General features: G+C 43.4%; 1 protein-coding gene across 2 annotated transcripts in view; it reads left to right on the top strand.

Moving 5' to 3' along the window:
• Positions 1-730: 730 nt before the first annotated feature.
• The window catches only part of TNFRSF13B (TNF receptor superfamily member 13B), a 32,115-nt gene continuing 17,144 nt past the window's right edge, over positions 731-15,701 (top strand). The window contains exon 1 of one of the 2 annotated variants that reach the window (XM_025362621.1): positions 731-832. In XM_025362621.1, the coding sequence (XP_025218406.1) occupies positions 772-832 (61 nt within the window). In that variant the 5' untranslated portion in view covers positions 731-771. The remainder of the gene's footprint in view (positions 833-15,701) is intronic. The other variant, XM_025362622.1, reaches the window with a different exon arrangement.

Raw genomic sequence — 15,701 nt, forward strand, 5'->3', positions numbered from 1 at the left:
GAGATTTCATCATGTTGCCCAGAGTGGTCTCGAACTCCTGAGCTCAGACAATCCACTCACCTCGGCCTCCCAAAGTGCTAGGATTACAGGCGTGAGCCATCAGGCCCGACCTCATCCTTGTTTTACATGGAGAACATGGAGGCACAGAGGAGTTCCATAAATTGCCACCAAGGCCTTCCACTGGTGTGCAGCAGAGTCAAGATTCAAACCCAGGCTGTCTGGCCCTGGGGTCCAGCCTCTCCGGTGCTCTGCTAGGTGCTGGACAGGGTCAACGAGACACAGAGAATGAGCACCACTTGATAGACTGGGACAGTCAGGGACGGCTTCCTGGAGGAGGTGACACCTCAATGGAGCCTTGAGGGAAGAGCAGGAGGGGCTGACCAGGCAATGAATAGAATAAGTATAACCAGGAAGAGGGAAAAGCCTGAGTGTTGCTGGGAGGCTGGAGAGCTGGCCTAGCTTGGGATGTGTGCCAGGGGGGCAGGTGATCAGGACCAAGGGATGGCCAGGCCCAGATCTAGAAAACCTGGGCCATCCCATAGTCAATACCTCATCGCAAGGCCCGGCAGGCCTTCCACTGCTCTGTGTGTACCCCATGGGACGCCAGGAGCCTGGGCTGTGGCCACCCACCTGGGCTCCTTAGACCCAGTGCACAGGCATGGGGGCGGGAGTGGGTGTGGCTGATTTACATCCAACAGGTTGAGGGGAAAACCCAGGAAGTGCAGCCCAGGCACTAATCAAATCTAAGACTAATAATAAGCATCCTGAGTAATGAGTGGCCTGGGCCGGAGCAGGCGAGGTGGCCGGAGCCGTGTGGACCAGGAGGAGCGGTGTGAGTAGCCGGGCAGGAGGGCAGGAGGGCAGGAGGGCAGGAGGGCAGGTGTGAGGTGTGAGGAGGGTTGGGCCTCAGTGCCGTGGGGGTTGGCAGGGTCCAGTGGGTGCAAGGCCCACAGCAGATCCACACACTGGGGCAGTCCCAGCCTCCCAAGCCCCGGCACATGGAGAGCCCTGGATCTGGATGCCTCTGGGGTATGGGGCTTGCCTTCCGGGAGAGAAGCCACCGAGGCTGCAGGGTTGGCCACACCAGCAGGAATTCCCTTTGTCACCACGGCCCCCGCACACCCCCCATTTTCCCCCTTACATGCCCGCTGGACCATTTTAATGCTAATCTCAAACACCAGATTGTTTGATTTGTAGAGACCACAGGATCTATTCCTTAAGAACACAAACTCTAAAAGCAAAACAAAAAACTAAGCATCATACCATCACCCCAGCTGAAACAACAATTCCTGAACATCATCACATAGCCAGCCAGTTGTTCAAACTGCCCCGACTGTCTCAACTATGTCTTTCTCAGTTGATTTGTTCAAATCAGCCTGGCCCACATTAGACTTTTGGCTATGTTTTAATCTATAACAGTTTCCACCCATTTTTTTCCTCGGTTATTTATTTGTTGACAAAATTGGACTATTTATCCTATAGTTTTTTTTTTGTTTTTTGAGACAGAGTCTCGCTCTGTCACCCAGGCTGGAGTCAATGGCCTGATCTTGGCTTGCTGCAACCTCTGCCTCCAGGGTTCAAGCTATTCTCCTGCCTCAGCCTCCCAAGTAACTGAGATTATAGGTGCTCACCACCACGCCCGGTTAATTTTTTGTATTTTTAGTAGAGATAGGCTTTCGCTGTGTTGGCCAGTCTGGTCTCAAACTCCTGACCTCAGGTAATCTACCTGCCTCAGCCTCCCAAAGTGCTGGGATTACAGGCGTGAGGCACGGTGCCCGGCCCTTATAGCATTTTTATCAGAGTGAGTTTCTAAGGTTTTATGAAAGGGCCCCAGGTCCGTCACTGTGCAGACAGAACCCATGGCCAGATGGACTGGGGCACAGCCTAGATTCACAGCCTCTCCCTGCTGCTCTGTCCTACACCCCAGGCAGGGAGCAAATCTGTTCTCCCATCCTCTTTTGTGTCCAGCCACCATGTCCCCAGAATCTACCAAGTCAGGGGCTCAGATACATAAAGTTTCTGAGAGACTTGGACAAGGCAGTGACCAGAGGCTGTCTTGACACAGGATGAAATTGCCCAGGCCTCTGGCACCACGAGTCAGGACGCAGCTAGAACTGTGACCTGGCAGTGGCAGAAGCTGTCTGGTGCTGCCGAATCAGCCCTGAGCCACTCTGGGACCTTGGCTGAGCCGCTTCCCCTCAGTGTAAAATGAAGTAGACTGTCTTTCGTACCAGACATCCCTCAAAAACACAACAGTGCTTTGATGAAACTGCCAGACCCCCCTTGGGGAGTCACGAGGAAAGGCTCTGAGAAGACCTGCACTTAAAAAAATGCCTTGACTTTCTTTAACCCAGTGTTTTTCAAACTAATTTGATCACAGAGATCTTTCTTGGTATAGCACCTGTTAACCAGCCAAGCACGTAAGGAGGGACAAGCAGAGGGCTCTGAGAATCACCCTCCTTGGCTGCTGTCTGGTCTCGGGATGCAGGAGAGAGTTTCCATCTTGCATCCAAATTTGTGGCGGCCCAGAGTGTGAGCCCAGCCCACAGAGCTAGTGTCAGATAGGAGTTCCCTTTCTTCCCTTTCCGTCAATGGAGCTTCTCTCTCAAGCTTCTATTCTGCCTGGCTGGTGTCAGTCATGGGGTTTTCCCACCCTCCTTTGGCACTTGATGATGGTTCTGGGATTTCATGTAGGTCCATATGGTGGTAGAGGAGGGGGCAGGGACAGGCCCACTGGTCAGCTTGGCATCTGCCATCTGGTCAGTCAGGCTCCATCTCTCCTTCAGGTCCAGTGGCTTTGGTGGCTTCCAGGCAATGAATGGGTCTTGGAACCTCTCCAAGGCTGCCCTTGTCACATAGAACCTCCTGCCCACCTTCCACTCAACCAACCCTTCACGGTGATATGCGGTGGGTGGTGGCTTTCTCCCTCTTTGCTCCTCCACCCAAATATGGGGAGAATCAGGGGTCTGTCTTTAATTTTGTTTGATCCTTTGATTTTAGATTTGCTTTTGAATAGATAGTATAGTCAGATGGTTTGAAACGCAGAAAGTATTGAAAGATATATAATAGAAAGTCTTTTTTTCTCCTTGTCCTCCATCTGCCAAGTTCCCACCTCCCCTAGAATAAGTAGCTTTATTTACATATAACTTACATGCCGTGAAATTCACCTGTGTGAAGTGTACAAGTTTGTGTTTTTAGTATATTTACAGAGTTGTGCAACCATCCCCGTAAGCTCATTTTAGAACATTTCCATGACCCCAAAAAGAAACTTTGTCAGTCTTCATTCCTCCCTAGCCCCAGGCTAATCTACTCCCTGTCTCTATAGATTTGCCTATTTTGGACATTTTCCATTAATGGAATCATATGTGGTGTATTGTGACTAGCTGTTTCCACTTGGCATAATGTTTTCAAGGGCCATCCAAGTTGTAGCAGGTATCAGTACTTCCTTCAGTTTTGTGGCTAAATCACATTCCATTTTATGGATATATCATGTGGCTTATCCAGTCACCAGTGGATGGACATTTGGGATGTTTCTACTTTTTGTCACTGTGATTATTAACAATACTTCTATGAACTTTTGGGTTTAAGTTTTAAGTGAACATGTCTTCTTTTCTCTTAAGTAGAGAGATACCTACAAGTGGAATTGCTGGGTCATATGATACATTCTATGTTTAACATTTAAAGGAACTGCCAAATGCTTTCCAAAGTGGCTGCACTATTTTATAATTCACTTCAGGCACGAGGGTTCTGATTTCTCCATGTCTTCACTGACACTTGTCATTGACCGTCTTTCTCATTCTAGCCATCCCAGGGGGTGTGAGGTGGTATCACACTGTGGTTTGGATTTGCATTTCCCTAGTGACAAATGATGTTGAGCATCTTTTGCATGTGCTTTTTGGCCATTTATATGTTTTTTGGGGGAAAATGTCTATGGAAATAGTCCATATAAAAATTGGGTTATTTGTCTTTTCATTATTCTGTTATAAGCATTCTTTATATATTTTGGATACAAGCTCCTTATCAGGTATAAGATTTGTAACTATTTTCTCCAAGTTTGTGGATTGTCTTTTTACTTTCTTCATGATTTTCTTTGGAGCACAAAAGTTTTCATTTTGATTAAGTTCAATTTTGATCAATCTTCTCTTCTATCACATGCAAATTTGGTGTCATTGCCTAGCCCCAAATCATGAAGATTTAATTCTATGTTTTCTTCTATGAGTTCTGTGGTTTTAGCTCTTACATGTAAGTCTATGATCTACTTGGATTTAATGTTTGTGTGTGGTGTGAGATAACAGTCCAAATTCATTCTTTTGTACGTGAATACCCAGTTGACCCAGCAATATTTTTGAAAACACTATTCTTTCTCCCATTGAATTGTCTGGGTATCCTTGTTGAAAATCCATTGATCATAACTGTTAGGCTTTATTTTTGAACTCTCAATTTCATTCTATTGATTTATACCTGTCTTGATGCCAGTACCACCCTATCTTTTTTTTTTTTTTTTTTTGAGACGGAGTCTTGCTGTGTGGCCCAGGCTGGAGTGCAGTGGCGCGATCTCGGCTCACTGCAAGCTCCACCTCCCGGGTTCACGCCATTCTCCCGCCTCAGCCTCCGAGTAGCTGGGACTACAGGCGCCTGCCACCACGCCTGGCTAGTTTTTTGTATTTTTGGTAGAGACGGGATTTCACCATGTTAGCCAGGATGGTCTCGATCTCCTGACCTCGTGATCCACCCGCCTCGGCCTCCCAAAGTGCTGGGATTACAGGCTTGAGCCACCGCGCCCAGCCCACCCTATCTTAATTAGCATTGTATTGCAATAAGTTTTGAAGTAGGGAACCATGAGTCTTCCAACTATGCTTTGTTTTCTTTCAATCCATGAGCATGGGATGGCTTTCCATTTATTTAAATCTTTAATTTCCTTCAGCAATGTTTTTTAGTTTTCATGTATGTCTCTCATTTCTTTTATTAATTTTTTTCTTAAATATTTTCTTTAAAATAGTGTTTTTAGTTTCTTATTTATTTTTTTTTTAAATTTTTTTTTTGAGACAGAGTTGCCCAGGCTGGAGTGCAGAGGCACCATCTCTGCTCACTGCAAGCTCTGCCTCCCAGGTTTGTGCCATTCTCCTGCCTCAGCCTCTCGAATAGCTGGGACCACAGCACTCGCCACCACACCTGGCTAATTTTTTTTTTTTTTTTTTTGTATTTTTAGTAGAGACAGGTTTCGCTGTGTTAGCCAGGATGGTCTCGATCTCCTGACCTCGTGATCCGCCAGCTTCAGCCTCCCAAAGTGCTGGGATTACAGGTGTGAGCCACTGTGCCCGGCCTGGTTTCTTATTTGTAACAGAATTTTTTTATGCATACATGACCATTTGCAAATATGATTAGAACTTTCCCCTTTTTTCAAAAATAACCTCCAAAACAAAAACAGGGCCTATGAGCCATGCCATTATATACCTTGTTTTGTTTTTGTTTTTTTAGTTAATATGTCTTGCTGTTCTTTCCATAGCAACATACAGAGAGCTTCCTCATTACTTTTGTTGATAGCTATATAACAATCTAGTGTATAAATGTACTGTAATTTACTCAGTCAATTCCCTGCTGATGGATATTGGGTTACTTTTAATCTTCTGCTATTACAAATGTTGCTGCAATTGGCCAGATGTGGTGGCTCACACCTGTAATTCCAGCACTTTGAAAGTCTGAGGCAGGCAGATCACCTGAGGTCAGGAGTTCCAGACCAGCCTGGCCAACATGGTGAAACCCTATCTCTACTAAAAATACAAAAATTAGCCAGGCATGCTGGTAGGTGCCTGTAATCCCAGCTACTCGGGAGGCTGAGGTAGGAGAATTGCTTGAACCCAGGAGGCAGAAGTTTCAGTGAGCTGAGATCACACCACTGCACTCCAGCCTAGGAGACGGAATGAGACTCCATCTCAAAAGAAAAAAAAAAAAAAGAAAGAAAGAAAGAGGAAAAAAAAAACACACAAAAAGCAAATGTTGTGCTCACCTTGGCAGCACATATACTAAAAAAAAATGTTACTGCAGTAAATTTATAATTTCACACTTCAGGATAAATTTCAAAGTTTAATCACTGGGTCAGTGGGTAAATCCATCAGTAATTTTGACAAATGTTGTCAAATTACCCTCCATGGGGATTATTTCTATTTACTCTCCTTCCTTAACGAATAAGAATGCCACTCTCCCCACAGGCTCTGCCAATAGAAGGTTCTATTAAGCTTTTGGAGTTTTACCAATCTCAGGGTGAAGATGGTACCAGTGTAGTTTGAATTTGCCTGTCTCTTTTGAATGAGACATCCTTATGTTGTATTTCCCTGTCTGTGAACTGTCTATTCATGTCCTTTGCCCATTTTTCTCATGGGTAGCTGATCTTTATTTTTCTGTTTATTCTTTAGATCTTTAGATCTGAGTTGCAAAGGTTTTGTGCCTGTTTTTCATATGTCTTTGGACTTGGGTGTTTGTTGTCATAAAAAAGTTTTGTTGTTGTTGTTTTTGTTTGTTTGTTTGTTTGCTTGCTTTGTTTTGTTTTTGAGATGGAGTTTCACTCTGTCGTTCAGGCTGGAGTGCAGTGGTGCGATCTCAGCTCACTGCAACTTCCCCCTCCTGGGTTCAAGCAATTCTCCTGCCTCAGCCTCCTGAGTAGCTGGGATTACAGGTGCACACCACCATGCCCAGCTAATTTTTGTATTTCTAGTAAAGACAAGGTTTCACCATATTGGTTAAATTGACCTGGAACTCCTGACCTCAGGTGATCCACCCACCTCGGGCTCCAAAGTGCTGGGATTACAGGCATGAGCTGCTGTGTCCAGCCGAAAAAGTTTTTTTGTTTGCCTGTTGTTTTGTGGATTCTATGTTATGCATCTTTTCTTTTATGGATTTTGGGTCATAGAAAGGCCTTTCACAATTTGATGATGGAAAACAGTTATGAAATGGTTTCTTCTCTATTAAATTTACATATTTTTATTCTTTTCACATTTAAATATTTTATTGGGTTGCTTTTTGATATGAGGGAAATTATTTCCCGTGCTCGTTTCTGGCCCAGTCACTTTGTGCCAAGAATCTTTTCTTCTGAGGGTTGAAAGCAACAGCTAGGACTTTCCCCTTTCCTCATCAAGGCACCTCTCCTTGCGTCCTCCCTGGATGGAGGAGATGCAGGTAGGGGGGGAGCTGCTGCTGAAACTCAATACGATCCCTGCCCAGCTGTCTATCAGGCACAGTGCAAGAATGCGGCTTGCTTTTCCTTCCACAGGTCTTTACTGAGGACAACTATATACAAGGAATCCAGCTACTGATTAGCATTTATCCAGCACCTGCTGTGTGCCTGCTGTCATGGAAGGCACTGGATTCAGAGACGAATGAGATAGTAGGGGGAGGCAGAATGGCTACACCCTGAAATGTCACATTACCAACAAGAAATGTCACCCAGCAGTGGGTGCTGGGAGTTCAGGTTCTGGGAGTAGTTCTCCTGGCCCAGAGTACTAATTTGATGCTACTGTCATTATTAATGATTATCATTGGCTGGGCACAGGGGATCACACCTGTTGTCTTAGCTACTTGGGAAACTGAGGGGAGGGAATCACTTGAACCCAGGAGTTCAAGGCTGCAGTGAGCTATGATTGCACCACTGTAATTTTGTAGAGACAGAGCAAGACCCTGTCTCTATAAAAGAAAATTTAATTATCACTAATATTAAAATTATTTTATATTATCATAAAATGATAACTATTAACCCATTATATTTCACACTATTTATATTTATACTAGCAGCCATATCTTGGGCCAGTTACATGCTTGTCATGTACACACCCTTGAGAAGATCTACAAAAGAAAGCCTAGAATCCCCATTTGACAGGTCAGGAAAACTGAGGTTGTGCACAGCCTGAGTCCTTCCCAAGATGACTCAGCCGTGCTTTCCCCACCGTGGGCACTTCACTCCGGCACACTCTGGGTCACCGAACCATGGCGAATCTGTTTTCAACATGAGCTGACAGGAGGTGAAAATTATGATGGGTGGAAGTGGCTGTCCCCATTTCACAAACAGAAAACTGAGAAGGTGACTTGACCAGTTCTCCCAGGACCTAACTAAGTTCTTCTTCCTTTAGAACCAGCATGGGAGCCTGGGCGTGGTGGCTCATGCCTGTCATCCCAGCACTTTGGGAGGCCAAGGCAGGCAGATCACCTGAGGTCAGGGGTTCAAGATCAGTCTGACCAACATGGCGAAACCCCATCTACTAAAAATACAAAAATTAGCTGGGTGTGGTGGCACACACCTGTAATCCCAGCTACTCGGGAGGCTGAGGCAGGAGAATCGCTTGAACTCAGGAGGCAGAGGTTGCAGTGAGCTGAGATCTCACCACTGCACTCCAGCCTGGGGAACAAGAGTGAAACTCCATCTCAAAAAAGAAACAAACAAACAAACAAAAAGCATGGGGATGGTGGACTCCCAACCCTGAACATCTCTGAAGGTTCATTCTGAGTGGAGATGGGAGCAGCCACGGTGGTCTGTTTCAAAATACAACTCACAGAAACCAAAAGCCATCTTTTCCTCCTCCTCCTTCCTTCTCCTCCCCTTCTCTTCCCTGTCTTCTTCATCTCTCTTCTTTTTCCCTTCTTCTCCTCTTCTGCCTCCTCTTCCTCATTCTTCTTTTCCTGCTCCATTTCTTCTTCCTCCTCCTTCCTGGTTAGCAGAAGCCAGGTTGTAAGGTCACCATCCATTCCCATGCACGTCCCTCAGGTCTCAGGCTGCAGCCTCATCGGGGCACACACCCTGTCTCTGCACGCTGGAATCCTCTCCTGTCCCTACCCCACTGGTGAGCTCAACTCATAGCCCCCAGCCCTAGTTTGCAATCAGTGTTTGCTTGAAAGACTGCATGAGAAAGGCCGGGCGCTGTGGCTCACGCCTGTAAAATCAGCACTTTGGGAGGCCGAGGCAGGTGGATCACGAGGTCAGGAGATCGAGACCATCCTGGCCAACACGGTGAAACCCCGTCTCTACTAAAAATACAAAAAAATTAACCAGGCGTGGTGGCGGGCGTCTGTAGTCCCAGCTACTCGGGAGGCTGAGGCAGGAGAATGGCGTGAATCCGGGAGGCGGAACTTGCAGTGAGCAGAGATGGTGCCACTGCACGCCAGCCTGGGCGACAAAGCGAGACTCTGTCTCAAAAAAAAAAAAAAAAAAAAAAAGCAAAAACAAAAACAAAAACAAACTAGATAAGAAATTCCTCCTATCTGCCAAGCTTTTACTGTTCCTTCTCTTCCAGCCACATCTACAGGTTTTCTTGGTGAAATTGTAAAGGGCAAGAACGAGGAGCCGACCCCTCCCCTCAACCCTGCTCCTTCACTCCTGCACAGAACCCTCCCCACCAAGGAGGAAAAGATGGAGTTGGCCCACGCAAACAGGAATTGGCCCTTAAAAGTTTTGTTTTCTCGATCCAGGTGTGGGCCTTGTCCAGCACAGTACTCCTTATCACAGGAAGCGGCAATATTAACAAGGGCAGCAGCTCAGGGGGTTGCCTTTACTATCGTGCTCAATACCGTACTAGGCACCTGCCATGCATATGCTGCTCGCAGTGATTCTGTGAGTAGCAACAGCATCCTCATTTTACAGGGGAGGACGCTGGGTCTCCAAGAGGGGAAGTTGTGCCCGAGGTCACACAGCGAGGAGTACCAGCCCCATGACTCACAGCCCAGGGTTCCCAAGTAGGGCTGCTTCGTGACTTTCCCCAGGCTCATCCCCAAAGTGGCTCAGAACCTGGTACACTCCCCCTGCTGGTCCTTGACTTATCCATTTTAGATGCCCTGGATTGATTTCCCACTTTCTAAGGTGAGAACTTAACTTGGACGTCACTATCTGCGTGCACGCAGCCTCCCCTCCCCAGGCCCCCAGTGAAGTAGGGGTACGTGTTCAGTTGGAGTCAAGATAGACCTGCTGGCTACCGGCTCTGCCCCAGAAAGTCAACTCCTCTGCAGTTCTGTTCTCCCCGCTCTCCTTCCTCTCTCCTAGAAAGCCTGTTTTTGCCTTTGTTCGCTGACAATGGTCTAATGGCTCTCACAGTGAGTAAACTCTTTTACAGAAGGAATAATTCCAAGTCTCCACCTTATTCATTGACTCGGATGGTTCATTTATTTATGACAATGTAAATATTGCCCACAACTGAGCTGCTATTCATGTCCTATGATTACCTTTCTTTTCTTTCTTTCTTTTTTTTTTTCTTTTTTTTGAGACGGAGTCTCGCTCTGTCGCCCAGGCTGGAGTGCAGTGGCCGGATCTCAGCTCACTGCAAGCTCCGCCTCCCGGGTTCACGCCATTCTCCTGCCTCAGCCTCCCGAGTAGCTGGCACTACAGGCGCCCACCACCTCGCCCGGCTAGTTTTTTGTATTTTTTACAAAATACTAAAAATTTTGTAGTGGAGACGGGGTTTCACCATGTTAGCCCATGTTGGGATGGTTTCAATCTCCTGACCTCGTGATCCGCCCGTCTCGGCCTCCCAAAGTGCTGGGATTACAGGCTTGAGCCACCGGCTTTCTTTTTTTTGTGGGGGGAGACCGAGTCTCACTCTGTGGCCCAGGCTGGAGTGCAGTGGCATAATCTTAGCTCACTGCAACCTCTGTCTCCTGGTTTCAAGTGATTCTCCTGCCTCAGCTTGTCAAGTAGCTGAGATTACAAGCATGCACCACCACACCCAGCTAATTTTCGTATTTTCGGTGAAGACATTGGCCAGGCTGGTCTCGAACTCCTGACCTCAAATGATCCACCTGCCTCAGTCTCCCAAAGTGATTGGATAACAGGCATGAGCCACCACACCTGGCTTACTTTTCTTTTCTTAGTGATGTCTTCTGTTTCCCTGGAGTTGGTAACTCCTCTGTTTTCTATGCATGTAATTCATCTCCAGCTCTGGGACAAATCCACCCTGTCAGTTGGTCAGACATCCTCACTTACCTATCACTTCTGTGTTTTCACTGGTGACGTTTACCCTTCTTCCATTTTAGCTGGAATAGAGTGCCCTCTAGACCTCCAAGCAGCTGTCACTGGGGAAGTCCTTCACCATCATTCCGAGAATGCCCACCTCCCCCTCTCCGCTGAGAGGGGTCCTGTTCTTCACCACCCCTGATTTTTTTTTTGTCCGCTCCCCAGATTCAGTGGAGCAAGTCCTCCAGTAGCTTCCAAGATCTTGCATGTCTGAGAAAGTCTTTATTCTACCTCGCACTTGATAGATAACAATGTTCTAGACTGAAAATAACTTTCTATCATAAACTTTAAGGCATTGCTCCATTTTCTGCTTACTTTCTGCTTTCTACTTCCACTTTTTGCTGGTAAAATATATATAATGAAACTTTGACCATTTTAATCATGATGACGTATTCAATTAAGTGGCACTACGTACATGCACAAGCACCACTATCTATATCCAAAACCTTTTTACGGCCCCAGACAGAAATTCTGAACCCATTAATCAATTAGCCTGCCTGTGCTAACCTCTATTTTACTCTCTAACTCTATGAATTTGCCTCTTCTACTTCCCTCAGGTAAGGGGAATTGTACAATATTTTTCTCTATATGACTGTCTTATTTCACTTAGCATAATATCTTCAAAGTTTATCCATGTTGTAGCATGTATAAGTATTCCATTCATTTTAATATCATCATAGTATCCCGCTGTGTACCTGTAACATATTTTCTTCATCCATTCATATGCTGATAAATGATTGGACTGTTTCCACCTTTGGCTGTTGCAAATATGCTGTTCTGAATGTTGGGGTACAAGTACCTGTTTGCATCCCTGTTTCAGTTCTTTTGGATATTTACTTAGGAGTGGAATTACTGGGTCATGTGGTAGTTTTATGTTTGTCTTTTTAAGGAACTGCCAGACTTTTCCACAGCTGTTGCTCTGTTATACATTCCCATGAGCAGTGCCTTCACATCCACTTTCTTCACATCTCCAGCACTGCTTATTTTCCACTTTTAAATAATAGCCATCCTAATGAGTGTGAAATGATATCTTATTGTGGTTTTGATTTGCATTTCCCTAATGACTAATGATGTTGAGCATTTTTTCTTGTGCTTATTGACCACTTGAATGTTTTATTTGGAGAAATGCTGATTCAAGCCTTTTGCTCAGTTTTGACTTGAGTTGTTTGGTTTTTTGTTGTTGAGTTTTAGGAGTTCTTTATATATTCTGGATATTACTCCCACATGAGATATATGATTTGAAGATATTTTCTCCCATCCTGTGAGTTGTCTTTTCACTCTCTCAGTAGTGTCCTTTGGTGCACAAAAGTTTTAAATTTTGATGAAGTCCAATTTATCTAGTTTTTTCCTTTCATTGCCTATGCCTTTGGTGCTGTATCCAAGATATCATTGTCAAATTTAGTGCATGGAGATTTCCCGCTATGTTTTCTTCCGAAAGTTTTATAGTTTTAGCCCTTAGTCCATTTTGAGTTATTTTTTGTATGTGGTGTTAGGGAAGCATTCAACTTCATTCTCTTGTATGTGATTATCAAATTTTTCCAGTATCATTTGTGGAAGACTGTCCTTTTCCCCACTGAATAGAATTGTTAGGGTTTTCTACATATAACATTGGGTTATCTGTGATAAGAGATAATCTTATGCTCTCCTTTCCACTGTGGATACTTTTATTTCTTTTTCTTGTCTAAGTGCTCTGGCTAGTGCTCCTGGTGCTATGTTGAAGAGAAGTGGCAAATATGTGTATCCTGGCCTTGCTCTGATCTTAGGGGAAAGCTTTCTCTTTCACCATTGAGAATGTGGGATTCTCAAATATGGCCTTTATCATGATAGGAAAGTTACTTTGTATTCCTAGTTTCTTGAGTGTTTTTATCATTAAAAAAATTTGGATTTAGTCAAGCACTTTTTCTGCATCAATTGAGATGATCATTTAGTTTTACTATTCATTTCTTTAGTGTGGTGCATTTTACTAGTTGATAAAGTGTATGTTGAACTACCATTGCACTCCAGAAATAAATCCCACTTGGTTATGGTGAATAAACTTTTAATGTGCCATTGAGTTCAATTTGCATACATAAGGCATATTGGTGTGTAATTTTCTCTCCTTGTGACATCTTTATTGTGATTTTGTATTAGTGTAATCCTGACTTCGTGAAGGAGTTAGGAAGTGTTCTTTCCTCTTTGATTTTTGGGAAGAGTTTCAGAAGAATTGGTGTTCATTCCTTTTTAAATGTTTTGATAGAATTCAAAAGCAATCTTGTCCTGAGCTTGTCACTGATAGGTTTCTGATTACTGATTCAATCTTGTTATAAGTGTATCCAAATTTTCTATTTCTTCATTTGTCAGTTTTGGTAGATTGTGTGTTTCTAAGAATATGTCCATTTTTATCTATGTTATCAAATTTGGTGTACCATTGTGCATTGCATTCTTTTATAATCCTTTTTATTTCTGTAAAATAAGTAATAAAGTTCTTAATGTCATTTCTGATTTTAATAATATGAGTCATCTCTCTTTTTCATAGTCAATCTACCTAAAGGTTTGTCAATTTTGTTGATCTTTGCAAAGAGCCGGCTTTTGTTTTGTTGATTTTCTCTACTGTTTTTTCATTCTCTGTTATTGATCTCTGCTCTAGTCTTCATTATTTCTTTCCTTATGCTGTTTTTAGATTTGGTTTGTTCTTCTATTTTTATTTCCTCAAGGTATATAATTAGATTATGATTTAGTTATGATCAGGTTATGATTCTTCTTTTTCAGTGTATGTATTTGCATTATTTTCCCTCTTTGCATTGCTTTTGTTGTATTTCACAACTTTTGGTATGTTGTATTTTCATTTTCATTTGTCTCAAGATATTTTATAATTTCCCTTGTCATTTCTTCTTTGACCAATTTGTTGTTGAAGAGTGTGTTGTTTAATTTACACATATTTGTGAATTTTCCAGTTTTCCTTCTGCTATTGATCTGTAGTTTTATACCATTATGATCAGAAAAGAAACTTTGAATAATTTTAGTTTTAAAAAATTAAAAGTTTTTAAATTTTAGCATTGTTTTGTGGCTGAACATAAGGTCTATCCTGGAGAATGTTCCATGTGCACTTGAAAAGAATGTGTATTCTGCTGTTGTTGCATTGAGCATTGTCTATATGTCCGTGATGTCTAATTGGTTTATAGTGTTCTTGATGTCGTCTATTTTCTTTTTTTTTTTTTTTTTTTTGAGGTGGAGTCTCGCTCTGTGGCCCAGGCTGGAGTGCAGTGGCCGGATCTCAGCTCACTGCAAGCTCCACCTCCCGGTTTCACGCCATTCTCCTGCCTCAGCCTCCCGAGTAGCTGGGACTACAGGCGCCCGCCACCTCGCCCGGCTAGATTTTTGTATTTTTAGTAGAGACGGGGTTTCACCGTGTTAGCCAGGATGGTCTTGATCTCCTGACCTTGTGATCCGTCTGTCTCGGCCTCCCAAAGTGCTGGGATTACAGGCTTGAGCCACCGCGCCCGGCCGATGTCCTCTATTTTCTTATTTAATCTGTCTAGTTGTTCTGTCTTATTACTGAAAGTGAGGTACTGAAATATCCCAATATTAGTGTAGGACTATCTATTTCTCCGTTCAATTCTGTCAATTTTTGTTTCATATATTTTGGAATCCTGTCATTAGGTGTGTATATATTTATAATTGTTACATCTTTATGCTGTATCCCCTTTATTAATATATATTGTCCTTTGTCTTTTATAAACTTTTTGTGATTTAAAGTCTGTTTTGTCCGACAGTAGTATAGCTGCCCCAGCTCTCTTCTGGTTACTATTTTCATGAAATACCTTTTCCCATTCTTTTACTTTCAACTTCTATTTTACCACTATTTTACTCATTGTCTATTAAATCATATAGGAAAAAAATTGGAGTTACAAACCATGCAAAATGTAAAGTAATTCTGGCTTTGTATTTTTTTTTTTAATCTAAAATAAGTCTCTTATACACAGAATATACATAAAGCCTGTGGGTTTTTAAATCCAATCTGCCAAATTTTTTTTTTTTTTTTGAGATGGAGTCTCGCTCTGTCGCCCAGGCTGGAGTGCAGTGGTGCAATCTCGGCTCACTGCAAGCTCCACCTCCCGGGTTCACGTCATTCTCCGGCCTCAGCCTCCTGAGTAGCTGGGACTACAGGCGCCCGCCACCACGCCTGGCTAATTTTGTTTTTGTATTTTTAGTAGAGACGGGGTTTCACCGTGTTAGCCAGGATGGTCTTGATCTCCTGACCTTGTGATCCACCCGCCTCAACCTCCCAAAGTGCTGGGATTACAGGCGTCAGCCACTGCGCCCGGCCCAATTTTTTTTTTACTAGCAGAGTTTAGTTCATTTACATTTAACATGATTACTGATAAAGATTTACTTCAGTCATTTATATATTTGTTTTATGTATGTCTTGTATGTTTTTGTTTCTTCAATTACTTCATTTTTGTATTTTGTTGATTTTTTTTGTAGTGGGCCACTTTGAGTCCCCTTTTCTTTCTTTTTCTATACATATTTTAGTTATTGGGGATTACAATTAATATCTTAAACTTATGACACCCTAGTTTGAATAATATCAACTTAGTTTCAGTGGGTCATAAGAGCTTTGTTCCTATATTTCTCTGCCTTTCCCTTTATATTGTTATTGTCACATATTGCATCTTTGTACATTCTATTGTCACTAACATAGGTTTGTAATCACTGTTTTACTCATTACCTATTA

Source organism: Theropithecus gelada, chromosome 16 (genome assembly GCF_003255815.1).
Source record: "Theropithecus gelada isolate Dixy chromosome 16, Tgel_1.0, whole genome shotgun sequence".
Taxonomy (NCBI): domain Eukaryota; kingdom Metazoa; phylum Chordata; class Mammalia; order Primates; family Cercopithecidae; genus Theropithecus; species Theropithecus gelada.